Here is a 26,668-nt window from a genome sequence, read left to right as displayed (position 1 = left end):
AGGGGCAGAGAGAGAGGGAGACACAGAATCGGAATCAGGCTCCAGGCTCCGAGCCATCAGCCCAGAGCCTGACGCGGGGCTTGAACCCACGGACTGTGAGATCGTGACCTGGCTGAAGTCGGACGCTTAACCGACTGCGCCACCCAGGCGCCCCAGCACAGCAATGCTTTGAGCAAGAAGCAGGGGTTGAGACAAAGACTCTAAGCAAGTTTCTCTTTTTTGGGGGGTGGAGGGCCGAGTTCTCCCAGCTGACTGTGCTTCACGACTCATTGGCTTAAATTGGGCCATTTGCCCATCCCTAGATTAATCACTAAAAAAAGGGAAATGGCAAAGAGGAACTGTGGCTCATTTAGACCAATCATGATTTATCTTTTAGGATTGGTTGGGGCTCTCTGGGATCAAGGGCTCTCTGCCAGGTGTCCACAGTGTTAAATCAGGTTCTGTTAAGCAAGAATGTCTTTTGGACACAGGAGTGAATTGTTTCTGCCACAACGCTGCAGAGATATTTCTTTCTTTTAAAAAAAAAATGTTTATTGGGGCGCCCGGGTGGTTCAGTTGGTTAAGCGTCTGACTTCAGCTCAGGTCATGATCTCATGGTTTGTGAGTTCGAGCCCTGCTTTGGGCTCTGTGCTGACAGCTTGGATCTTGGAGCCTGCTTCAGATTCTGTGTCTCCCTCTCTGCCCCTCCCCTGCTCATTCTCTCCCTCCCCCTCCCCCTCCCTCCCTCTCTCTCTCCCTCTATCTCTCTCTCTCAAAAATGAATAAAAGTGTTTATTCACTTTTGAGAGCGAGAGCACAAGCAGGGGGAGAGAGAGAGAGAAGAGAAAGAGAATCCCCAGCAGACTCCTCGCTGTCAGTGCAGAGCTCCACAAAATGTGAGATCACAACCTGAGCCAAATCAAGAGTTGGACGCTTAACAGACTTGAGCCACCCAGGCGCCCCTTAATATTTCTGTAGTAACGTTTTTTGGGAATTTCTTAAATGCTTTAGAACATCAGACAACAAAATTTTTATCAATGTGTACTCAAACATTTTATTTTTTTAATATTAAAAAATTATTTTTAATGTGTATTTTTGAGAGCGGGAGAGACAGAGCATGAGTGGGGGAGGGACAGAGAGAGAGAGGGAGACACAGACTTGGAAGCAGGTTCCAGGCTCCGAGCTGTCATCACAGAGCCTGACGTGGGGCTCAAACTCACAGACTGTGAGATCATGACCTGAACTTAAGTCGGGTGCTTAACTGACTGAGCCACCCAGGCGCCCTTCGATAAATATTTTAGTAAAAAAAATAATTTTGTAACGTATGAACCCATTTAGAGTAGATCAGTTGAAAGTCTATTAAAAGCATTCAAAACGATTAATCAGAAATGTTATAGAAGTTAACTTTTATGTTTGATGGGAGGTTTAACTAGATAACCTCATAAGATCCTCTCTCCCTGGTTCTGATCTCAGTGCTCTTCAATCCCTGTATGTTAGCCATGACTGCCAGCTGGTGGTGTTGACATTTGTCCTATAAATCTATCTGTTTCAGCGGGCATAATTCATTGTAGTACCTAAGGATTGTAGTACCACCATTGAGGATTCCTTTTTTTCCCCCATGGGTCTGTATGTTATCCTACCTCTGGTTAGACCCAGAGAAATTAGATCCAAGAAAGGAGCAGACTAAAGAGGGGACTCCTTAAGGGAAGAAAATAAAGTTAAATTTTTGATTTCCTAGGCTAATTGAAACCCTGGCCTAAAGCTTTTATTATCTTTCAACTACAACCTTTCAGTACTAAGTGTTCTCCCTATTCCAGCTTAGAGCAAATTCCCTGTACCCGTTCATATTTCTTTAGGGAAGTTGCAAACATTGGCAGTGCTGTTGCGACAGCTCAAGGCAGAGGGCCACCGGGTGCTCATATTCACCCAGATGACTCGAATGCTGGATGTATTGGAACAGTTTCTTACCTACCACGGCCACCTCTACTTGCGTCTGGATGGGTCTACTAGAGTTGAACAGAGACAGGTAACCCAGGCATCTGTAGCCCTCAAAGGCTTACTTCAGCCACTGTCTCCCAGAAGGGGCCCCACTAAGCCTTGGGTCTGTTTTTGGGCCTCTGTCTCCTAATACTACCTTTTTTTTTTTCTCTCTAGGCTTTGATGGAACGATTCAATGCAGACAAACGCATATTCTGCTTTATCCTTTCAACTCGGAGTGGGGGCGTGGGTGTAAACCTTACAGGAGCAGACACTGTTGTTTTTTATGACAGCGACTGGAATCCCACCATGGATGCTCAGGCCCAGGATCGCTGTCACCGGATTGGCCAGACCCGAGATGTCCACATCTACAGGTATTGCCTAGTCTTCCCTCATGTTGTATCCTCTTTACTGATAGGGTTTTATTAATGTATTTGGCTATTTACACATGCCTTCATCACTCCCTAGACTCATCAGTGAACGGACAGTGGAGGAGAACATCCTAAAAAAGGCAAATCAAAAGAGAATGTTGGGAGACATGGCCATTGAGGGAGGCAACTTCACCACAGCCTATTTTAAACAGGTACTAAGATCTTCCAGCCTATGGAGGAGAGAATTACTTCTGCTTATTAAAGAGGATGCTTTGGCCTCAACCTGCCTTTTCAACTAGTGGCACTTCTATTTCTAAGAGCTGTCATCTCATAGTTGTAGACCGGGGCCCAGCATTCTGTTGGCTGACACTTCTTCCTCTGTTCTCTCCAAAGCAGACCATCCGAGAGCTGTTTGATATGCCCCTGGAAGAGCCACCTGGCTCATCTGTACCCTCTGCCCCTGAAGAGGAGGAAGAGACTGTGGCCAGCAAGCAGACCCATATCCTAGAGCAGGTGAAAAAAGAGTGGGCAATCTATAGAGCAGAGCTAATAGTTATGATGTCTATGGTTTCTCAGCCCATTGAGCTTTTGTAGGGGGAAAGGACATTTTTGCTGCTTCCCAGATTACTGTTGACCTTTTCTTTCTTTTTTTTCTTTTTCATGTTTATTCATTTTTATTTTTGAGAAGAGAGAGAACATGGGCAAACAGGAGGGGTAGGTAGAGAGAGGGAGAGAGAGAATCCCAAGCAGGCTCCTTGCTGTCAGCACAGAGCCCGATGCAAGGCTTGATCTCACAAACCATGAGATCATGATCTGAGCTGAAAGCAAGAGTCGTAAGCTTAACCAACTTAGCCACTCAGGCACACCCCTACTGTTGGCCTTTGATGGTTGGGAGTAGATTGTTTATTGGTTCACAAGATTTCATAGAAAAAAGGCTTTGGACTCCTCAGTTACAGATTTGAATTCTAACAGTACTTCTTAATAATTGTTTGTTAAGTCAAGTGTGTTTAATCTTATGAGTCTCACTTTCCACTTTTTGAAAGCTAATGAGAAGGAAGTAACTGAGGTTTAAATGGCATAATGGATGTAAGAAGTGCTTTCTATGTGGTGTAACCTCTTATTTTTCAAACACCAGTGCATAGTAGAATCACTTGGAAAGTTTTTTGGTTTTTAATTTTTTTAAAATAGGCTCTACACCCAACATAGGGCTTGAACTCATGACCCTGAGATCAAGAATCACACATTACACCAACTGAACCAGCCAAGTGCCCCGAAAAACTATTTTATTTTATTTACTTTTTTTTTAAATAATTTATTTTTAAGTAGGCTCCATGCCCACTTGAATGTGGGGCTTGAGTTCATGATCTTGACATTAAGAGTCTCATGCTCTGCTGACAGAACCAGGCAGGTGCCCCTGAAGAGCTTTTCATTTAAAACTGTTTTTATTATTATTTTTTAAATATTAAAAAAATGTTTTTAATGTTCATTTATTTACTTCTGAAAGAGAGCGTGCTCCTGTGCAAGCAAGGGAGGGACAGACAGAATCCCAAACAGGTTCTGTGCTGTCCACACAGAGCCTGACATGGGGCACAATCTCACAAACCATGAGAACATGACCTGAGCCAAAGTCAGGAGTCAGACACCTAAGCCACTGCGCCACCCAGGCGCCCCTTAATATGTTATTTTTTTTAATGTTTATTTTTGTGAGAAAGACACAGCGTGTGCGTGGGGGAGGGGCAGAGAGAGTGGGAGACACAGAATCTGAAGCAGGCTCCAGGCTCCAAGCTGTCAGCACAGAGCCTGATGTGGGGCTCCAGCGCATGAACTGTGAGATCATGACTTGAGCCAAAGTCGGACGCTTAACTGACTGAGCCACCCAGGTGCCCCAGTATGTTCTTTTTTAATGTTTGTTTTTTTTTGAGAGAGTGCATGCATACAAGTAGAGGAGTGGGAGAGGGGCAGAGAGAGAGGAAGACAGAGGATTAGAAGCAGGCTCTGTGCTGACAGCAGAGAGCCCAATGTTGGGCTTGAACTCACGAATCATGAGATTATGACCTGAGCCAAAGTCGGACACTCAACTGACTGAGCCACCCAGGGATTCCCCCCTCGGCTCCCTGAGAGGTTTTTAAAGGATTGATTCCTGGGACCCCATCTCAGAATATACTAAGTTGTGATTTTGGGGGGCAAGGGCTGGGCATTTGTATTTTTTCAGAAGTAGTAGAGACCATGGAGATGTTTTTTCCCTACCAAGTGCCTTGCCCTCATTGCTGAGCACACTCTAGGTTGCATCTCTTGGTGACTTTGGTATGAGCTTCCTGGATATTCATTTCAAGGAAAAGACAAGATGTGGTAGTGTGTTGTCAAGATGGATCTTGAGGCAAAGAAGAATTGGGGATTTTTGCGTAAAGCTTTCTGGGGGCACCTGGGTGGCTCAGTGGGTTAAGCGTCTAACTTCGGCTCACGTCATGATCTCACAGTTCACAACTTCAAGTCCCGCATCAGGCTCTGTGCTGACAGCTCAGAGCCTGGAACTTGCTTTCGATTCTGTGTCTCCCTCTCTCTGCCCCTCCCCCACTCATGCTCGCTCGCTCCTCTCTCTCTCTCTCTCTCTGAGAAATAAACATTAAAAAAATAAATAAAAACTAAAGCTTTCTGGGACTTTTTTTTTTTTTAAGGTTTACTTTGAGAGAGTGAGAGATCACCATTGGGGGAGGGGCAGAGAGAGAATTCTAACACATCCTACACAATCAGCACAGAGCCCGATGTGGGGCTCGAACTCACAAACTGTGAGATAATGCATGACCTGAGCCATAATCACTTAACTGACTGAGCCACCCAGGCACTCCTCTGGGACTGCTCTTTAAAATTATTTTTATTCTTATTATTCACGTATTTATCTTGAGTGAGAGTGCACATGCACAAGCAAGGGAGGGGCAGACTTAAGCAGGCTCCGCGCCCAGCGTGGAGTCCAGCTTGGGGTTCAGTCTCAAAACCATGAGATCACAACCTGAGCCAAAATCAAGTTGGACCCTTAACCACTGAGCTGCCCAGGCCGCCCTGGGACTTTTTTTTTTTCTCTAGATGTTTATTTTTGAGAGGGAGAGACAGAGGGCAAGTGGGGAAGGGGCAGAGAGGGACACAGAATCCAAAGCAGGCTCCAGTCTCCAAGCTGTTGGCACAGAGCCTGACGTAGGGCTCGAACTCATGGACCACGAGATCGTGACCTGAACTGAAGTCGCCACTTAACTGACTGAGCTGCCCAGGCAGCCTAGGATTGTTTTTTTTTTTTTTTTTTTTTTTTTAAAGGAGATCTAAGGCTGACTTGAATGGAAAAGGAAGCAGAGCTAGAGATTTCTAAAAACAGTTCGTCACTGGTGGGCCGCCAAGTCAAATCTGTTTCATCCTATGTGGAAATACTGCATTGCTTTGGTAACTCTGAGGGCCCAGAAGAGAGTTGAGTTCTGTTGTAAACCTGGTTTGGTGTAAACTTGGCTTCAGATTCTTGCCAGAATCGAACTACAAGATGTAAAGTTCTTTAATTTTTGTGGTTTTTTGCTTCCCCACATCCTTGCAGGCACTGTGTCGGGCAGAGGATGAAGAGGATATCCGTGCAGCCACCCAGGCCAAAGCTGAACAGGTGGCTGAGCTTGCAGAATTCAATGAGAATGATGGATTTCCTGCTGGTGATGGAGAGGAGGCCGGCCGGCCTGGGGCTGAGGATGAAGAGATGTCCCGGGCTGAGCAGGAAATCGCTGCCCTTGTAGAACAGGTCAGTGTCGGACCCACTAGTTCTTAACCTCACCCTTCTCAGCTTCTTCCTCTGGACCTTGTGATCCTCCTCCTATCTTCCCTGGTGAAAATAATCAAGGGTGATGGGCCCTGGTTGCCAAGTCCCTATGTTCATCACCGCTTCTTCTTCCCACAGCTGACCCCCATTGAGCGTTATGCCATGAAATTCCTGGAAGCCTCACTGGAGGAGGTGAGCCGAGAGGAGCTCAAGCAGGCAGAAGTGAGTATTTCTAGGGGGTGAGGATAGAAGTGGGAAGTTGCTTCTTTCTAACCAGTCCCAGTCTGCTTGCCTCCCTCTGACCACCCACTGTTTGGGCTCTGTTGTTGGTAGGAGCAAGTGGAAGCTGCCCGCAAGGACCTGGACCAAGCCAAGGAGGAGGTGTTCCGCCTACCCCAAGAGGAGGAGGAGGGGCCAGGGGCTGGGGATGAGGTTTCCTGTGGGACTGGTGGAGGCAGTCACCGGCGCAGTAAGAAGGCCAAGGCCCCTGAAAGGCCAGGGACTCGCGTCAGTGAACGTCTTCGTGGAGCCCGGGCTGAGACTCAAGGGGCAAACCACACTCCTGTCACATCCACCCATCATACCCGCAGCACTTCCACACCCCCACGCTGCAGCCCTGCCAGGGAGAGAGTTCCCCGGCCAGCACCTAGGCCTCGACCCACTCCAGCTTCAGCTCCTGCTGTAATTCCTGCCCCAATCCCTGTTCCAATCCCTGCCCCGATCCCCATTTCAGCCCCAAATCCAATAACCATGCTTCCTGTTCATATCTTGCCTTCTCCTCCACTTCCCCCTTCACAGATTCCTCCCTCTTGTTCTTCTGCCTGTACCCCTCCTCCTGCCTGTACACCTCCGCCAGCTCATACTCCACCTCCAGCCCAAACCTCTCTCTCAACTCCTTCTTCCCCTCTCCTGCTTGGTCTACCTTCTGTGCCCGTCTCCCCCCCAGTCACCAACCTCCCCTTGGGCTTGGGGCCTGAGACAGAACTGTGTGCACAAGCATTGGCATCCACCGAGTCCCCGGAGCTGGCTGATATGGCCAGTTCCGAGACTTCCCCACTTACTCTTGTGCCCCCTAAGGATCTGTTGCCAGTTGCTGTTGAGATCCTGCCTATATCAGAGAAGAACCTTTCTCTCGCCTCTTCTGCACCTAGCCCAACCCTGGAGGCTGACAGCGTCCCCAACGGTCAAGAGCAGGAAGTGCCAGAGCCTGCTGAGGGGACCATCCTCACAGTGCTGCCTGATGGTGAGGAGGTGCCCTCCTGTCTGAGTGAGAGCAATGGGCTGGAGCTCCCACCTTCAGCAGCATCTGATGAGCTACTTCAGGAGCCGTTGGAGGCTGACAAGAGCTCAGAAGAGCTGGTGGAGGCCCAGACCCCAACCTCCAGCCCAGAGAAGCCACAGGAACTTGTTCCAGCAGAGGTCGCAGCCCCATCAACCTCATCTTCGGCCACCTCCTCACCTGAGAGTCCTTCACCTGCCCGGCCCCCTCGGCGTCGCACCAGTGCTGATGTAGAAATTAGGGGTCAGGGGGCTGGTCGGCCAGGGCAGCCTCCAGGCCCCAAAGTGCTTCGCAAGCTGCCGGGACGGCTAGTGACTGTGGTAGAGGAAAAGGAACTGGTGAGGCGACGGCGACAGCAGCGGGGAACTGCCAGCACCCTAGTGCCTGGGGTCTCTGAGACTGGTACCAGCCCGGGAAGCCCATCTGCCCGCAGCATGTCGGGGCCAGAATCCTCACCTCCCACCGGTGGGCCCTGTGAAGCTGCTCCCCCATCCACACTGCCCACCCCAACCCAGCAACCCTTCATAGCTCGTCGTCGCATTGAGCTGGGGGTGACTGGTGGGGGCAGCCCAGAGAACGGAGAAGGGGCACTTCTTGCCATCACCCCTCCTGCAGTGAAACGTCGGAGGGGGAGGCCCCCCAAGAAGAACAGGTCTCCAGCAGATGCTGGGCGAGGGGTGGATGAGGTACCTTCATCCACCTCTAAGGGAAAAACCAATGGGGCTGACCCAGTCCCTGGGGCTGAGACCCTTATTGTTGCGGAGCCTGTCCTGGGACCCCAGCCTAGTCCTGGGTCCCAGCCTCTTGGACCCCAGCCAATTCACAGACCCGAGCCCATCATCCTATCACCTGTGGAGAAAAGAAGGCGTGGGCGGCCCCCTAAGGCACGAGATTTACCCATTCCTGGGACCATTTCCTCTCCAGGGGATGGCAACTTAGAGAGCCGGACACAGCCACTCCCGCTACCACCTCCCCTGCCACCACTCCCACCACTCCTAGCCTGTCCCACTGCTACTGTCGCCAACACTGTCACCAATCTCACCATTTCAACATCCCCACCCAAGCGGAAACGGGGTCGACCTCCCAAGAATCCACCATCACCTCGGCCCAGCCAGCTCCCTGTCTTGGACCGTGACAGCTCTTCTGTCCTCGAGAGCTGTGGATTGGGGAGGCGGCGGCAACCCCAGGGCCAGGGGGAGAGTGAGGGTAGTTCCTCTGATGAGGACGGAAGCCGCCCCCTCACCCGCCTGGCCCGCTTGCGGCTTGAAGCAGAGGGAATGCGGGGGCGAAAGAGTGAAGGGTCCATGGTGGTGGCTGTAATTCAGGATGACCTGGATTTAGCAGATAGTGGGCCAGGCGGGTTAGAATTGACACCTCCTGTGGTCTCGTTAGCTCCAAAACTGCGCTCTACCCGGCTGCGTCCAGGGTCTCTAGTTCCCCCACTAGAGACTGAGAAGGTGCCTCGCAAACGGGCAGGGGCCCCAGTTGGCGGGGGCCCTGGGCTGGCAAAGCGGGGCCGCCTACAGCCCCCGAGTCCCTTGGGACCTGAGGGTTCTGTAGAGGAGTCTGAGGCTGAAGCCTCAGGCGAGGAAGAGGAAGGGGATGGGACCCTACGTCGCCGGCCTGGCCCCCGTCGACTTGGTGGGGCCACCAACCAAGGGGACCAGCGTATCCTGCGCAGCAGTGCCCCCTCCCACCTGGCTGGCCCTACCGTTAGTCACAGAGGCCGCAAGGCCAAGACGTGAGTGGGCTGCCCCTCCACCTGGGCTTTCCGCCATGGCCCCTCTCCCTCCACAACCAGGCCTGACTCTGTTAACCACTACTTGAAGTCTTTTGAGGGGGAAAGCCTCCAGGGAGACATAGGGGCCTTCTCCCTTCTTTCCACCAAAGTAGGGGGTAGGCAACTGGTTGTCATGGAAACGGGGCTCTTCATATACCCCCTTCCCTTCCACCCCACAAGGCTGGGCAGTGTTAAGGGTGGCAAGATAGTCTCTGTCCCCACCCCCTTGTACTTGATTCCCCAGCTATCTTTCACAGCCCCCACCTTTAGGGGAAGGGGGAGGGGCTTCTCTACCATGAGTTTTTTTTTTTTTTCTTTTTTTTTTAAGAAGAAAAAATAATAAACTTAGTTTCTGTATGAGCATCCGCGTAAGGAGGCTTCTGATTTTCTGGTCTGGTGGAGGGTTGGGTGGGAACTTGGGCATCGTTTTCCTCCTCTCTCTTGTTCTTGTCAAAACCCTAGTACCTGATCTCTAACCCAGAATTATGTGTCTTTGAGGTAGAAATCACCCAAGAGGAGGGAAGATTGGCAAATCTGATCTGGTAGGGTGTCTTTCCCTAAAGTTTCAGTTTTAAGTCACTCCAACTCATACTTTCTCTCTCCTCCTATTCCCTTAGTTCTGGACTTTCCCTCAGAGCTCTCTGATGCCTCAGATTTTCCCCTGCTTTTACTCCTCTTGCTCAGGTGCTTTCACTCCTTTTCCAGAAGGCAGGCATCCTACCTCCAGTTGCTCCATCCCCCTTTTGCTTCCCTCCATCTAGCCAAACTAGTTTGAGTCAGCCACACCCCATTCCGAGCTCCTGGGGCTTTTCTGGAGGTGGCTGGCCACCTAACCCCACCCCTGGGCTTGGCTTGGAGACCTGAGTCAGCTCCTTCTCCACCCAAGCCAAATCAAACCTGAGGCAGGAGCCGAAACTCACAGTCCCTCAAGGCCTATAGCCAGGTAAGAGCCCCTGTTCATTTTTACGTTTCTTGTGATCACTTCTGGACCCTCTCTTTGCATTCCCCCCCCAATGACTACATCTGTGTTTACCTCAGCAGTTCTTTTCCCATACCCACTCTTCAGCCTTGTGGTAGAGATTCTTTGCACTCTTCTTATCTTGCCTTTCCTCTTTCCATCTATCCTTTGTTACTTGTGTTCAGAGAACTGCAAATGGTTCTGTTTTGTGTAGGATGTAGGGGGATGGTTGGAGATGAGGGTGGAAAGGTGGTTTGATGCCAGAGCTCAGAGGACTTGAGAAGTTAGGGGAATGAGAAGTGATTAAGCAAGGCATCATTATGTAGGTTTCTGTGTGGGTTATGAGGTCAGACTGGTCCTGGGTTAAAATGGAGAGGAGAGGTAGCAGGGAGTCAGCATAGCAAAAGAGGCCCTGATTTACGCAGGTAAGGATTTTCTGGTGTTCAGTGTCCTCAGCTATAAAGAGAGCTTGAATGGATAATTTTCCCCTTCCTTTCCCCCATCCCTGTGTTGTCATCCACCGTGTTTTCACATGAAATGATTGCTTAAAGTGGGGTATAGGGCTTAGGGTGCTATTTTGTGACCCCTCAATATTCAGGGGCAGCCTCTGAGGAACTTCAGGAAATTTTAAGCCCTTTGAAATACAGTTTAAAGTCACTGACTTATATAGTCTGATTCCTAGCAGCTTTTGAGATGGTTTTTCTCCTGCTTGTCAGTGTGCTCCTGTCATTTTCCTTTTCCCTACATGTCAAAACAGCAAAACAGATAATGCGATATTCACACCAGCTTGCCTTTAAAGGCTCCGAATCTTAGGCTGAGAAAAAAGGATTCCGGCCACACATTTCCTCTCTTGGTCTATGAGTCACTGGAGGAATTCCGCATAAGGCAGCTTACCTGACAGTTGGGCTAGGTCACGAGGACAGATTAGAGAGAGGGGTGGAGTCTGAGCACGCCAGGCCAATGGCTCAGTTGTTGGGCTTACAAGTACCTTGACTGTATCGCCCACAGGTGATGGAGGACGAGGAGAAGGCAGTGGACACCTTGGTGAGCAACATGGAAGCTGCTCATTCTCCATCCCCCATCCGCTGCTGCTGGCTCCGCCTCCGCTACCTGGCAGCTACTAGCATTATCTGTGGCTGCTCTTGCCTGGGAGTCGTGGCCCTTGTGTTTGCCATCAAGGTGAGGAATGCAATTCCTATGGGAGCAGGGGGGTGGGTGTAGTTAGGCAATGGTTTGGTGTATCTGATCTATATCTACAGTGATCACACAGTTACTAAGTACTTGTCAGAGCTTGGCTCTGGGCCTGCTGTCAAAGGGCTCACCGTCTAATGAAAGAGAGAACTGCGAAAATGGATAATTATGGCTGGAATGCAGGTCATCAGTACTGTGACAGAGGAAATACAAGGCATTTGGGGAGCTAGGGAGTGTACGTACGTGTGATTACATACATGTGTATAGTAGAGTAGGTGACAGGAAAATAACCTTAGGGGATGAGTGACTAAAGGTGAAAGGGCGTTCCAGGTAAAGGGAACAGTGTGTACCTGGACTATTAGTTCTGCGTGACTGGACCACTGAGGAATAGTGACAGATGAAGCCAGAGGGCCCAGATTCCCAAGGGCTTCCAATGCTGTGCTTGGAGTTTAAACTTTATCTTCAGAGTACTGAGGAGTACTTTCTTTTTTTTTTAATTTTTTTTAACGTTTATTTTTGAGACAGAGAGAGACAGAGCATGAACGGGGGAGGGTCAGAGAGAGAGGGAGACACAGAATCTGAAACAGGCTCCAGGCTCTAAGCGGTCAGCACAGAGCCCGATGCGGGGCTCGAACTCACGAACCGCGAGATCATGACCTGAGCCGAAGTCGGCCGCTTAACCGACTGAGCCACCCTGGTGCCCCCTGAGGAGTACTTTCAAGAGTTTTTGGAGAGGAGAGTGACATGGTCAGGTTTGTGTTTCAGTGAGATCTGCTCTCAAGGCCTGCATGGAAGATGGATTGGAAGGGGCAGAACTCGAGGCAGTTGAGCAGTGATTAGAGTGATCTGTAGCAGTTGGGAAGAAGCTGTGGAGTTTTGGAGAGGGCTTCACCATTTCCAAACACCTAACCAAAACTGCACATGGACCTTTTGAAAGGCCACATGGGATAACTTAAACATCATGCTGGAATTTTCTCAATCCTAGTTGGATTTTACCTATCAAACTGTATTCTTATCATCATGAGAATTTCTGGGCTTCATTAGGTCAAAATCATAAACAGAATCCTTAATAATGAGAGAGTTGAGACTCATGGGGCTAATAAGAATGGAGTGTTGTTTGACTGGACGTGGAGGTGGGGGGGCGGGGCTAAATACTCCAAGATAGCTCGTTGTTTCTTGCCGAGGATTCCAGATTCTGAATGAACCTGGGATGAGTAGAAAAAGATAGGGAATAAAAGGATTGAAAAGTACTTTCCCATATGTGATCTTGTGAGCTGACAATGGCTACTTGGAGAAGTACACAGAGCAGAGTGGGTACTTTGCAGATGAGGCTTGAGAGATAGACATTGGAAAGGGAGGTTAGGGGTTTGGGTGTCAGGTTTTGAGCCATGACAAGGATGGAGGATTGGTGTGGGACAATGGGTACTTTGGGTCAGAAGCAGGGGGAGAACCTAACCAAAAACCTGCCCCCACAGGCGGAAGAGCGGCATAAGGCAGGCCGGTCCGAGGAGGCAGTGCACTGGGGGGCCCGGGCCCGGAACTTCATCTTGGCCAGCTTTGCCGTCTGGCTTGCTGTCCTCATTCTGGGCCCTCTGCTTCTGTGGCTGCTCTCCTACGCCATCGCCCAGGCTGAGTAACCCTGGGTGGCCTCTGCTGAGAATCAGCGAGACCTCCTGGATCCTGCAGTGCGGCATTGCTAGGGTCTGGGGCGAGCAGTGGTCCTTCCTGGCTGGAAGGATGGTGCCTCTCTCAAAGGGCTTTGGAAGAGCTCTTCTAGACCTTTCTAAAAAGAGGCAGCAGCTGAGACTGATGAGGGGAGGCCAGCCTGCTCTGTTCTTTCAGTGCCCACCACCCCCTAATTCCCCCAGCCCATCACATCCTAGGGGCCTCAACCCAGAGGTGGGGTTGAAAACCAGGCCTGATTTTATTAGAATTTGTTTTGTAATAAAAAGCTTTTTTAGTGGTGAAATGCTCCTGTCTAATTGTTGTTCCCCTACTTTCCCCGGGTTCTTGGCGAGAGCCAGACTGGACATGTTACCGATGGCAAAATCTGCATTTCCCTTTACCTAGGCACCCCAAGAGAAAGAAAGGATTTTTTTTTTTCTTTCTCTCCACCCCCTCCCTTCTGCTGGTGGTTTCCCTTCTTGGAAACACCCCAGCTTCTCCTGTGCACATCAACAGAGACCCTGTGGCCAGATAGGAAGAGTAGTAGCAGCAACCACTATTTACTGAGTGCTTACTATGTTCCAGGCTGTGTTCTAAGCACTTTATATTTCTTAACTCCTTCAGTCCTCACAGTTAATCGATAGCAGGTACCATTATTTACATTTTATAGCTGAGGAAACAAGCACCCAATGTCACCCAGCTAGTGAGAGGCAGAGCTGGGATTGAACCCAGATAGCTTGCTTCCAGAGTCAAAAGAGGAATGGAAGGGTTGGATAGCAGTCACAGGTAAGTCTCTGCCCTGTGTGTGAAGCTTTGTAGGATTATAATGAATTTTCATATCTTGGGCCTCATGGTAATCTTAAACATATTTTATTTCAAATTTCGAAGTATACATGCAGGAAAATATCCCAAACAAATACAGAGTTTATAAACTAACGCAAAGCAAACATCTGAAAATCACCATTCAATCAAGAAATTGAATATTGCCTTTACTCCAAAACCTCCTTTATATCCCTCCCAATACCACTCCCTTCCTTTTTTCCCACAAGTAACTACCATTCTGATAAGTTTTTTTTTTTTTTTTAAGTTTATTATTTTGAGAGAGAGAGGGCATGAATGGGGGGAATGGCAGAGAGAGGGAGAGAGAGGATCCCAAGCAGGCTCTGCAATGTCAGGGCAGAGCCCAATGTGGGGGTCAAACTCATGAAACTGAGATTATGACTTGAGCTGAAATCAAGAGACAGACACTTAATCGACTGAGCCACCTAGGCACCCTCCATTCTGATTTCTAACAATGGAATTTAGTCTTGCCTGCATTTAAGCATTGTATAAATGGAATCATATGTATTGTTTTCATATCTGGCTTCTTTAACATTATTGCTGAGATTCATTAATATTTGATTCAGCTATAGTTTTCATTACTGTATGGTATTCCATTATATGAATATATTACATTTTATCCATTTCCTGTTGGTGGACTTTTGGGATGATTACAGTTTCGTGATATTATGAATCATGCTGCTGTGGACATCCTTGTACATGTCTCTTGGAGTACATGTGCTCTGGGAATTGAATTTTTGGATTATTTCACCATAATTTAGAGACCAGCAGAGCATGTAAATGAATTAGAGATATTTGTTGCACACCGAAGAGAGAAGATTAAAGAGAAGAAGAGGCACATGATGGTGGTCTTCAGCGTTCTGAAGTGCTCCAGGAAATAAAAGTGAAGAGACTCTATTGTTGGTCCCAGAGGTTAGAGTTACAGCAATGGATAGAAGCCATACCTAGGGCACTGGTGGTCAATCTTGTCTTCACAATAGAACTGCCTGGGGAGCCTTAAAAAGTACTTAATGCCTGGGCTTTTGCCCCTAGGGATTCTGATTTAATTGGTGTAAGCTGCTGCCTGCACATCAGTATAACACATTTTAGATTTCATACAGAAACTTTTTTAAAGGTAATATTTCATTAATCATTTTCAGTTTCTAGAGGAAACTATCCCATTCCCCCAAACTGATTAAATGAGGTCTTGCTATTTTTTTAAATTTTTTTTTTTTTTGATGTTTATTTTTGAGAGAGACAGAGACAGAATGCGAGTGGGTTGGGGCAGAGAGAGAGGGAGGCACAGAATCCGAAGCAGGCTCCAGGCTCCAAGCTGTCAGCACAGAACCCGACACGGGGCTCGAACTCATGAGCTGAGAGACCCAAACCAAAGTCGGGCGCTCAACTGACTGAGCCACCAGGGGCCCCAAGGTCTTGCTACTTTTAAACTCAATTTTGAAAAATTTCAAGCCTACTGAACAAAAGAATAGTACAATGAACTCATGTGCTCTTCACCTAGATTTATACTTTTTTAACATTTCACATTTGTTTTAGATCTTTCTAAATGCACAAACTGTTACTGTGGAACCATTTGAGAGTAAGTTGAAGGCCCTTCTTTCCTAAATACTTAAAATTTAAAAAAATGCTTATTTATTTTGAAAAAGAGAAAGCAAGAGTGGGGGAGAGGCAGAGAGACAGAGAATCCCAGGCAGTTTCCTTGCTGTCAGTTTAGAGCCCAATTTCTTGAACTGTGGGATTATGACCTGAGCTGAAATCAAGAGTTGCTCACCTGGCTGATCCACTCAGGAGCCAGTGTCAGTTTTAGTGTAAGTATGGTCCCAGATTGTTTTTTAGTTCAATTTGTTAGATTCATTACTGTCATCCTTAAAATGTTTGGTTGAGGTATAATTTATATGAAGTAAAGTACACAGATCTTAAGTGTGCAGCTTGGTGAACACCTCATATGAAGACCTCTATATAATCACCACCTAGGTGAGTAGAACATTTCTAGCACATCAGAAGGCTCCCCCATGTTCCTCTCAGCCTCATTAATCTTTGTGTTCCTGGTTTTGACCAGTGGAAATTCCTTCAACTTGGTTCTTGTGTCCTGCTATGTCTCCACATTTCTTCACTTACTTTCTGGCCCAAGCCTGGTATTGGCCATTTCTCCCAAGGAGTCCTGGTTCCTTGAACTGAGGACTATTACTTTAAAATGACTAGAGTAGAAGTGCCTGGGTGGCTCAATCGGTTAAGTGTCTGACTTTGGCTCAGGTCGTGATCTCACGGTTTGTGAGTTGGAGCCCTATGTGAGGTTCTGTGCTGACACCTCAGAGTCTGGAGAGTGCTTCGGGTTCTGCATCTCCCTCTCTCTGTGCCCTTCACCCACTCACGCTCTCTCTCTCTCTCAAAAATAAACATTTAAAAAAATTAAAACGACTTAGAGTAGCTGTACTCATTCTTCTGGGATGTTATTGCTTTTAGGCCCTTTTAGAGATTAGAGCTAGAACACATCTAATTTTATCTGTTTTAAATCTGTTTTTTAAGTCATACGATTTTAATCAGTCATAAGGTTCTTTCTCCCCTTTCCCCATCCCAAATTCCATATTCCCACAGGAAGAAACTTGGCTGCCAACTACATCAACATGTTTATTCATTTGCCCAATTTCTGAATAATTATCCCATTATGCTACCAAACAGCCTACTAAAGTTAAGTTCAAGGTTTCTTTGCGATTTTGTTCAGATTGATAGTATAAAGTCAAAGTACTCAGTTAAAAAGTTACTTGGATTCGTTTTTCTCTTCTATGGTTGTGATCCTAAAGTGACATTTCTAAGATAGTTGCTAAAGATTAAATGAATTCATTCTGTGCCTTTTTTTTGCTGGAACATAACCTCCACAAGGGTGAGGACTCCCCCCCCCCCCCCCCCCCCCCCACTGCTGATAGTCTAGCGTTTAGACGCTCAGCAAATATTTATTGAATGAGTAAGTGAATGCCAGGGTTGAGCTATGCACTGAAAAGGCTTATGAAGTAAGTTGCTCCGGGCAGTATCACACACAATTTGGCAAGCTTAGAACAGAGTGTGATAATCCCCCAAGGCTTTTAGGAGGCGGTGGTGGAAGACTGGGAAATGTATAACCCCAAATGGTGAGCACGAGGGCTTTGGAGATACTGAAGAGGCGCAGCAACCAGAGGACTAGGAAGCCTCTTCTGGTTGACAGGCTCTGACTCGTCCAAGTCCTCACCTAGTGGCACGTGGGGGCCCAAGCTGCATGCTCTGAGCATTTTTTTTAAGTGTTTACTTTTGAGAGAGCAAGTGCACAAGCGGAGGAGAGACAGAGAGAAGGAAACAGATGATCCTAAGCAGCCTCTGCACTGACAGCAGAGAGCCCAATGTAGGGCTTGAACTCACAAACCCCTGAGATCATAACCTGAGCCGAAGTCAGATGCTCAACCGAGCCACCCAGGCGCCCACTCCAAGCCTTTTAAAAGCAGGGAAGTGACTTCTCAAAGCAGGCATTCCTGCTGCCAGGCTGCCAATATAAAAGTTTAAAAAAGAGCCAAATTCAGATAGTGATGCTAGGAGGAAAGGAAGGGGCCATGACCAAGTCCGGGAACCTGAGATGCAGCTAGTCCCGCGACCCAGATACTCAGAAGCCACGCTTCCGGGTAAACCTAACTTCCGGGTACCGTTGGAAGCCTCCAAGCCCTCTAGACAACGAGCTCCGCCCCCTGCTGTCCCCAGCAGATCCTGTGCACTAATTGGCTGCATCTGAAGCCCCGCCCTAGCGCCCTAGCCTTCGGTAACTCCGAGCTCCAACGCCCGCGCCAGCCTAGGGACTCCCCGCTTCCTATTGGACTACGAACTTCCAATCGGAAGGGACTTTGAAGCTCAGTCTTCAGGCGGCGCTGACCACTCGCCGACAGGATGGGGGCGGGGCCTGAGGTCGTTGCCGGCGCCGCCCTGGGAGTAAGGTAAGGAACTGGAGGCGAACCCGGGACAGAGAGGCTTCGCGTCGACCCTGGCTTCTCTCTCCTCACCCGCCGGTGAGACTGCGCGAGACCCCACGACCCCTCCCAGTGCCCGCCCAAGTGCGCCTGCGCAGCAACAGCCACCTGCCCGTGTGCCCCTTCCTTTCTTCCTTAGCACCTTTTCCCTTCCCCTCCCCCGTCCCCCTCCCTGCCCTGCCACCCTTCCCGCCCCCTAGGCCCTTTCGCAGGGTCTCCCCAGTCCTGATCCTTACCCCACCCCGTCCCTATCCCCCAGGATCCTGGCGCCCCAGCCGCAAGGGCTGCGCCTCCGCGAGCCGCGATGTGTGTCCTCCCAGAGCCTGTGGGCCTCACTGCCCTCCCTGCCCTCCGTTTCCTCCACACAGGCCCCCACCACCTTCAGAATGACGCTGGACGTGGGGCCGGAGGATGAGCTGCCCGACTGGGCAGCGGCCAAGGAGTTTTACCAGAAGTACGACCCTAAGGACATCATTGGCAGGTGAGGCTTCATTCAGCCAGAGAGACAGAGTTCCAGAGCGATGAGGTCCTAGCCAGAATACACGATTCCATCTGAGGGCTGGATAGTTCTAAATGGGAAGGAACAGTGGTTAGTGGAGCAACATTTGGTGACTAAACTCTTTCTGAGCCAACCTCCATTTTTTCCAAATTCACACATTTATGTGTTCAGCAAGCATAGTTGAAGTAACTTACTGTCGGCCAGACATGAAGCTAAGCACAGGGAGGGTAGAAGAGTTGTTTGTCCTCCAAATGAAGTGACTGAAAGAGACACAAAAAACGTTCAAGTAGTATCAGGCTGTGTAAATAGTGTGATGGGGCTGATAAAACCACAGCTTCCCCCCAAAGGGGGATATTTAGGTCTTGAAGGATGAATAGGAGTTCAGCATGCAGAGAATAGAAGGAAGGCCTCACTTGTAGAGACAGTGCAGATACACTTACTCATCAAAGATTTCCTAAGCATGTATAGTGTGCTGGGTGCACTGTGTGAGGCACTAGGAATACAAGACCCACAGGTTTTCTGTTTGCCTGGAGTATATGCTAGTGGTAGAGATGGAGGATAAACACAAAAACAAGATAAAGGTCATCATATGCTGGGATGATGGAATGAGAGTAATTAATGGGACTGAGACTTGAAGGATGAGAATGAACAGCTTGTGAGCTGAGATAGGATATATTTGGGGCAGAGGGAACAGCACATGCAAAGGCTCAGGCTAGAAAGCGCCTGTTCAAGCAATAGATAGAAGATCATGGTGGCTAGAATGTAGTAAGAGTGGCACAAGGTGGAGGAAATTAAGTTGGAGAGGTAAATAGACATTAGATTATGTAGGGATTTATGCCATGATAAGACATTTAGATTTTATTCTAGTGAAATTGGTGGTTTCAAACAGGGCAGTAACATGATCTGATTTACATATTTTTGATTTGGGGGTAGGAACTTAAACTTTCCATGCCTCAGCTATAAAAATAGACCCTACCTTGTAGGTTGCTGTGAGGATGGAAAGAATATGATACACTTTAAAAAAAAATTTTTTCTTTACATTTATTTTTGAGAGACAGAGTGAGTGGGGGAGGGGCAGAGAGAGCGGGAGACACAGAATCCGAAGCAGGCGCCAGGCTCTGAGCAAGCTGTTAGCACAGAGCCCGACGCGGGGCTCAAACCCACTAACCGTGAGATCATGACCTGAGCCATCGTCGGATGCTCAACCGACTGGGCCACCCAGGTGCCCTGATACGCTTTTTTTTAATGTTTTATTTATTTTTGAGGGGGAGTGTGCGAACAGGGGAGGGGAAGAAAGAGAGGGGGACAAAGGATCTGTGCTGACAGCAGCAAGCCTGATACAGGACTCGAACTCACGAACTGTGAGATGATGACCTGAGCCAAAGTCGGACACTCAACCGACTGAGCCACTCACATGCCCCTTAGTATGATACTCTTAGAACACTTCCTGGCATATGGTAAGTGCTCAACACAAATGTGTTATTACATTTAAAAAAGGTTATTCTGGCTCTTGTGTAGAGAATGGATGGGAAAAGGACAAGAGTAGATGTGTAGAGATCAGTTAGGAAGCTACTGATGGATTCAGGCTAGAGATGGTGATGTTTAGAATAGAGGAGCGGTGGTAGAGATGGGGAGAAGTGGATAGATTTAGGTGATGATTTGAAGAGAGACTTGATAGTTTCCTGAAAGACTGGTTATGGACCATGAGGGAAACGAAAAGAAACAAGAGTAACGTCTCAGGTTTGGATTTGAGCGCCTGAGTACTGTTTACTGAAATGAAGAAGTGTGAGAAAGATCAGATTTCTGGCAGGGGCAAGCAAGTCAGGAATTCCATTTTGGAAATATTAAGTTTTGAGATATCTACCTGGAGCTGTCAAGTGGGTACATGTGTCTGGAATTGGAGAGAGAGCTGGGCTAGAGCAATAAATCAGAGGCGTTAGCATATAGATAGTAGTTGGTGAGAAAATAGAAACGAAAGGGGGCCTAGGCTTAGGCCCTGAGGCCTGTCACCATTAAGGGGTTACAGAAGGAGGAGTCAGTAAGGGAGACTAAGATATAAGATAGCACCTGTGAGTTAGAAATAAAAGCACAAAAAGAATGTGCCTCTGGAAGGTTGGCATGGTCTGCTGTGACCCATGCCGCCCAGGCCAGGAAAGCAGACAGGGGTGTGGCTATTAGATTTGTTCAGACTCTTTTAAAATATATCACATGGAGATGTCACAAAGGCCTTTGGGATCAGGAATTCTGGAGAGGACTCAAGGTTTGAGACACTGCAGCAGGAGCCAATTGCACAGTTGGTATTTAAGTCCCCTGGGACTGGTTGGAGGTCATCAGGGGGGAGAAAGTGTCTGGAAGAGAAGTGAGCTGAAATCCAAGTCCTAAGCTGACATAGGGTTTCAGGACTAGATAAGGGAGGATTCACCGAGGCTGGGAAGAACCCTTAGGGAAGGACAGTGTTTCCACTGCCACAGAGTACAGAAAGACCCATTTTGGAGAAAGCAGGTCAGAGGGTAGGGCCCCTGTCATCTCATTCTGGCATTACAGTAGTAGCATCCTCCCTGGTCTCCACTGTCTTTTCCCTGCATAGTAAATTACCTGCATACTTTTACTGAATGACTTTTCCCAGAGTACCAGTCTATTCATGTATAAAGGCATGAAGCTTTAAAAGAGCTTGATGCATTCTAGAAATTGATAAGTTGTAAGTCACTGAAATAAATATTGAATAGCAGAGTAATAGCCAAAGATGAGGCTGAACAGAAACTGAGACCATTTCTGAGTGATGGGTGAAGGAACTGGGATTTGACTTCTATCTTGCAGGTAATAGGGATGCAGTATGGAGAGAAAACAATTTTAAGTGCACTCCACAGTTAACTATAAGGTTGGAATTCTTAGGTCTCATTTCAGAAGAGCACAGTTGTTCTAGGGGGTCCCACTAAGGAATGAGGGAACTGTTAGGGAATTTAAGCTGGAAAACTTTTCAGCAATGAATGACATGATTCTTATGACAGGACTGTCATAAGAAGCTCATTCTGGAAGCAGTGTGGTGGATGGGTTGCAGTGGCTGAGACTGGCAGCAGGGAGATCAGTGGGGAGGCTGTTAACAGCTATGGGGGTGGAGAAGTAGGAAACAGAATTGAAAAAAACACAGAATGGAGTGGACTGGTTGCATGTGGTGGATTGTGAAGGAGAGGAAGAAGCCAAGAACTGTACCAAGATTTCTAGCTTGGGAGTCTGGTTGAATGGCATTGCCATTTAGTGGAGATCAGGAAAGTGAAACTGTGAAGTGGCCAAGAGTAAGGCAGTAGGTGTGGGGAGCACAGCGGCAGCTGGACGGGTCTTGTCCCACTTAAGATGGGAATTCGTTTTGAAAAGAACAAGAATACGCTGACCAAACAGCGCACTTGGCCAGAGGGTCAATAGTTTATATCTCTCGATGGAACTAGAGATGTGGTTGACAGGCATTCTAAGCAAAGGGAGTTACATAAGGGCAAGGAAGCCTTGAGAGCACGGCAGTAAAGTTATGTGGAGGGCAGCCAGGGAACCAACGTAGGAAATGTGGTGTGAGGGCCGATCTTGGAGAGATTTGCACTTAGCCTGAGGTACTTGTAGGGTCATATGGAATTGGTGACAGATTCCCAGCAATGAAATACCTGTCTGGGACTTTCTCTTCACCATGCCAAATGGGCTTTTCTGCTTCTATCTCCTTAATGTTTTTCAACATCTCTTCAAGATGTTTTTGGCCACGTTTCAGAGCCGGCAAAGTGGAAGCCCAGAGACCTTAGGTCATTAGGTTACATGGAGGTTAATTAGTGGCAAATTTGGGGCCTACACCAAGGTCTCCTAATTCACAACTTTGGTCTTCCAGTCAATGGTCCAATATTTATTTGGAGCCCCTTGCACTTGACGTATTTTAGGAGAACTTTGGGATTTGGGTGGGGTAATCAGGGAAGTGTGAGTAAAATTTGGAGTGAGGTTTAGGTCATTTCTTCCCACTTTCTCCTTGTGGGGTTCCAGGGCAAGCAAGAGGCAGGCTCTGGAGCTCAGTGTGGAAAAGACTTGCCTAGACTTATTCACGGAGGGAGTGGCAGAAACTGGGTTCAAACCCAGGACCTCCACCTGCCTTCTCTGTGAGATTTGTGTTGCACCTTGCTGGGTATCCAGGTTGCTTGCTGAGGCTACTGTGAAGCTACTGTAGATCAGAACAAGCTCCTCGGGAGGCAGCCTTGTCGCCCAGATGGATCTTCGGAATCTGGTGCAGTGGGTAAGAGGATGCCGAGGCACCACTCTGCGTGAAAATGACAGAGCAGGAGGCCTGACTCTTGTGCTGTCTCACTCTGGCAGAGGAGTGAGCTCCGTGGTGCGCCGTTGTGTTCATCGAGCTACTGGCCATGAGTTTGCGGTGAAGATCATGGAGGTGACAGCTGAGCGACTGAGCCCCGAACAGCTAGAGGAGGTGCGAGAAGCCACGCGGCGAGAGACGCACATCCTTCGCCAGGTCGCCGGCCACCCCCACATCAGTGAGGCTGCCTTCCCTGCTCCTGTTAGCTGACAGCCACCTCCTGCTGGCCCTGCCCATAGCCCCGTTCCCCCCACACTGCCTCCATGCCTCTGCTCCCTTCGTCATGGCTCTGCTCCACCTCAAAGTGTGGCCAGCCTTTGGGTCCCTACTGCCTCCTTTTGGTTCTCCTTCCTTCCCAGTAACAGCCCACTGCCACCTTGGGGTGGAAAGCCCCTATAACATGCATCCGCTCCTTTCCATCTCCGTATTTCTACCTTTCTGCCTCTTTCCCAGTCACTCTCATCGATTCCTACGAGTCTTCTAGCTTCATGTTCCTGGTGTTTGATCTGTGAGTATCTCCCTGCCCTGATCTGAGAAGCCTCCTCCTCCCCTGCACGCGTGGCCCCAGCCTGACAGCGCAGTGGGCTAAGACTACCTTGCTCACACCTTCCTGTACTCCTGGCTTTGGCCCCTCTCCCTGGGTGCCCTGATTGGGCAGGTTCTTCAAGAATGTTAGTGACCAGCCAATTTAAAAGGGTCTTCATGACCCAAGGGGCCACTGTCCCAGTCCCCCATGGTCGAAAGGTTAGCAGGGAAGAAAAGGCTGTTTTAAGAGCTGACCACTTATCAGCAGGTTCTTGCTCATCTGTCTCTCGCTGTTTTAACACCCTACCACCTTACATGGTGTTTGTCTCTGCCCATCAATTCGTTTTCTGGGTAGTCTGAATCTGAGTGTGAGATGTTAGAAAATATAATGTAAAGCAGCGCAAAGGTACCTCAAAAGAGAATGGTTTAAATAGCAAATATTTAAGAGAGACCCTTGGAAAAAATTCACAAAGTCTTCATACAGAAATGACCCTCTGCAAAAGTTGGCCGGGGGAGGTAGGAAGTGTCTGTTACCTCATCACACAATGTTGCAAAACACTGATATGCCCCCAGTCAACTCCGGATTTCAAGGACTGATGCAGTTGCAGTTAATAACCTCAATTTTTAAAGACAATATAAAATAAGCAAAATTCAAAATAAAGTCCTATTCAACTTTTTACTACTGTTAACTGTAAAATTTTGGTCATGGTCTAGATTCACTTTAAAAGGTCTTCTTCGAGTTTACTCTCACATAATAAGGACCTCCTATAAAATAATTGTTGCAAGAAGGTACTTATTCTTGCTAAAATAACCCTCTCATGGCACAGTGCATATATTTCAACTACCAATCCCCTGGGCCAAGCGCCCCGGGCATCCAGTTCACTCTTGGAGCACTCTGTCTCAAGACCCTTTGTTTGTCTAAGAGGAATCTCTTTACTGGCCTCTTCCGTGGTATTTTCTGTGAGCCACTGGCTTATTTTCTCAGCCGCTTGTAAGGTACACCTACCTCCCAATCCCTCCTATCCCTTAGGATGCGGAAGGGAGAGCTGTTTGACTATCTCACAGAGAAGGTGGCCCTCTCAGAAAAGGAAACCAGGTAATGGCTGAGCCTGCGGCCGGTGGGGTGAGCAGGGGGCGGGGTGGGGCCGGGCAGGGAGAAGCAGAGGAGGAGACTGCACCTCCCTCAGGTCCATCATGAGGTCTCTGCTGGAAGCAGTGAGCTTTCTCCATGCCAACAACATTGTGCACCGAGACCTGAAGCCTGAGAATATTCTCCTAGATGACAATATGCAGATCCGACTTTCAGATTTTGGGTTCTCCTGCCACTTGGAACCTGGCGAGAAGCTTCGAGGTGAGGGGTCCTGGTGCCCTAAAAGGCTTGGGAGGGAAGGAGACCCAGACCTGAGGCTGGTTAGCTGGGTCTGATAATTGAGTACCCAGGTAACCAAGCAAAGAGGAGAAGACAGTGAGCATTTGCCAAGTATCCTCTAGGTGCAAAGCATTGTATGTATCTCACAGTGGGCTTCCTGATCTGGGGTGGGGGTGGGTGGAGAGTCATTTTCAAATGAGGTAGGCCTAAGATTTCCTGGAAGTATGCCATGGAACACAGTTTGGCAGTTGCTGGGATGAAAGAATTGGTACCTGAAGTGATAGAAGCAGCTAAAAATAAGAGGATCAATAATAGGATCAAGTCATGGCGGGCTGTGCTTTAGGAGTCTAGACTTGAGCCCGAGACCACAACGGGGAGCCAAGGAAGGCTTTTAAACAAGGGACTTACTCAGTATGAGCCTTAAGAAATCCTATATTCCCACTCGTTCTCCTTGGTTTGAGTGGTGATTCTGCCACACAGAATAGAGTTTATAGGAGGAGGAGTCCATTTGGGCAGAAAGGAACGTAGAAAAGATTGAAGTTTTGCTTCCCATTTATGTTATACATGTAAAAACGTGGCACAAAGTTGTGTAAGGAGTGGGTAGGTTGGGTTGCAGGTGGCAAATGATATGCTTGGGGAAGACTTTGAAGTCCATCCAAAAATGAGGTTTTCCCCAGGAAGGCCACCAGGAACCTCGGTGGGTATTTGGGTTGTGCAGCAAGGTTAGGGTCTAGTACTGCCCTCAGTGGAGGGCAGGCAGGAGCAGAATGGGAACGCTTATGGTCCTGGCAGCGTTGAGGCTCCAGCAGAGGTCTGGAGTTAGGGGCCCTTGAACAGGCCCTTGAGTTAGGGGTCTGGTGGCATCCATCAATCTCAGCTCTCTCTCCCCAGAGTTGTGTGGGACCCCAGGGTACCTAGCACCGGAGATCCTTAAATGCTCCATGGATGAAACCCACCCCGGCTATGGCAAGGAGGTCGACCTGTGAGTTTATGGTCTCCCCCCACTTCCTTTCTCCTTTGTGTCTTGTCCTTCAACACATTTGCCTAGCCCTGTCTGACTCTGGTCTCTTTCCCAGCTGGGCCTGTGGGGTGATTTTGTTTACACTCCTGGCTGGCTCGCCACCATTCTGGCACCGACGCCAGATCCTGATGTTACGCATGATCATGGAGGGCCAGTACCAGTTTAGTTCACCTGAGTGGGATGACCGTTCGGACACCGTCAAAGACCTGGTGAGCTGGGGCCATGAGAGGGTGAGGAAGGAGGCCCAAGAGCTGCCTCTCATGCTCTGGGGTTTCCCCTAGATCTCAAAGCTGCTACAGGTAGATCCTGAGGAGCGCCTGACAGCTGAGCAAGCCCTACAGCATCCCTTCTTTGAGCGCTGTGAAGGCAGCCAACCCTGGAACCTCACCCCCCGCCAGCGGTTCCGGGTAAGCCTGAGAGTGTCAGCGTCTGGGCCTGTTCCTCTGTCCCATGATCTTTCTCCTATGGTGGATGCCCCGCTGGAGCTCACATTGCCTCTTCTTCCCAGGTGGCAGTGTGGACAGTGCTGGCTGCTGGACGAGTGGCCCTAAGCACCCAGCGTGTCCGGCCGCTGACCAAGAGTGCACTGTTGAGGGACCCTTACGCGCTGCGGCCAGTGCGGCGCCTCATCGACAACTGTGCCTTCCGGCTCTATGGGCACTGGGTGAAGAAGGGTGAGCAACAAAACCGAGCAGCCCTCTTCCAGCACCAGCCCCCTGGGCCTTTTCCCGTCATGGGCCCTGAAGAAGAGGGGGACTCCGCTGCGATCACCGAGGACGACACCATGCTGGCACTGGGCTAGCACCTCAGCCCAGGGGAACCCCAGAAAGCAGGACTCTCCCGGAGGAGGATTTTTATCATTCCAGCCCTTACGGGCTCTGGCCTCAGGCCCCCCTGTCTGGCCATGCCGCCACTGATATATGACCATAAAGACCAGCCCTGTACACCTGTCCCCACCAGCCAGGGCTTTGGGATCAGAGCTAAGGTGGAAGGGCGCTGCTGCTCGCAACACCATGCCTAGCCTTGTCAATGCTGCCTGTGCTGCACCTGCAATAAAATCTGCTGCACGCCCGAGAGCCAGTGCCCTATGTCTGCTGTCTGGCTT

General features: G+C 48.9%; 3 protein-coding genes across 4 annotated transcripts in view; all 3 read left to right on the top strand.

The window, feature by feature from the left end:
* The window catches only part of LOC102959615 (Snf2 related CREBBP activator protein), a 34,407-nt gene extending 25,269 nt beyond the window's left edge, over positions 1-9,138 (top strand). The window contains 7 exon segments of the mRNA XM_007092158.3: positions 1,836-2,005; positions 2,134-2,330; positions 2,425-2,539; positions 2,721-2,840; positions 5,902-6,096; positions 6,253-6,336; positions 6,448-9,138. Of these exon segments, the coding sequence (XP_007092220.2) occupies positions 1,836-2,005; positions 2,134-2,330; positions 2,425-2,539; positions 2,721-2,840; positions 5,902-6,096; positions 6,253-6,336; positions 6,448-9,138 (3,572 nt within the window).
* An 893-nt stretch (positions 9,139-10,031) lies between these two features.
* On the top strand, positions 10,032-13,291 carry TMEM265 (transmembrane protein 265). The gene is made up of 3 exons (XM_042972016.1): positions 10,032-10,116; positions 11,140-11,310; positions 12,798-13,291. Exons 2-3 carry the CDS (start codon positions 11,143-11,145, stop codon positions 12,957-12,959), a joined length of 330 nt encoding a protein of 109 aa, XP_042827950.1. The 5' UTR covers positions 10,032-10,116; positions 11,140-11,142; the 3' UTR covers positions 12,960-13,291.
* Positions 13,292-17,679: 4,388 nt separating this feature from the next.
* Positions 17,680-26,639, top strand: PHKG2 (phosphorylase kinase catalytic subunit gamma 2). 2 transcript variants are annotated; one of them, XM_007092157.3, is made up of 10 exons: positions 17,680-17,777; positions 18,179-18,291; positions 22,651-22,826; positions 23,102-23,156; positions 24,204-24,269; positions 24,361-24,524; positions 25,434-25,524; positions 25,619-25,772; positions 25,845-25,970; positions 26,072-26,639. In XM_007092157.3, exons 2-10 carry the CDS (start codon positions 18,197-18,199, stop codon positions 26,363-26,365), a joined length of 1,221 nt encoding a protein of 406 aa, XP_007092219.1. In that variant the 5' UTR covers positions 17,680-17,777; positions 18,179-18,196; the 3' UTR covers positions 26,366-26,639. The 2 variants fall into 2 exon arrangements, with proteins under 2 accessions (XP_007092219.1, XP_007092218.1); XM_007092156.3 differs by having other exon boundaries at positions 17,768-17,849.
* Positions 26,640-26,668: the final 29 nt, after the last annotated feature.

The sequence above is a fragment of the Panthera tigris genome, chromosome E3, assembly GCF_018350195.1.
Source record: "Panthera tigris isolate Pti1 chromosome E3, P.tigris_Pti1_mat1.1, whole genome shotgun sequence".
Lineage (NCBI taxonomy): Eukaryota > Metazoa > Chordata > Mammalia > Carnivora > Felidae > Panthera > Panthera tigris.
The sequence above is the reverse complement of the archived record's forward strand: the minus strand, read 5'-3'. Positions and strand labels throughout refer to the sequence as shown.

Coding starts and splice junctions, on each gene's coding strand:
- PHKG2 (XM_007092157.3), top strand. CDS start 18,197: ATGACGCTGGACGTGGGGCCGGAGGATGAGCTGCCCGACTGGGCAGCG. Junction 23,157..24,203: donor ATGTTCCTGGTGTTTGATCT/GTGAGTATCTCC, acceptor CCTATCCCTTAG/GATGCGGAAGGGAGAGCTGT. Junction 25,773..25,844: donor CGGACACCGTCAAAGACCTG/GTGAGCTGGGGC, acceptor GGTTTCCCCTAG/ATCTCAAAGCTGCTACAGGT.
- TMEM265 (XM_042972016.1), top strand. CDS start 11,143: ATGGAGGACGAGGAGAAGGCAGTGGACACCTTGGTGAGCAACATGGAA. Junction 11,311..12,797: donor CCCTTGTGTTTGCCATCAAG/GTGAGGAATGCA, acceptor CTGCCCCCACAG/GCGGAAGAGCGGCATAAGGC.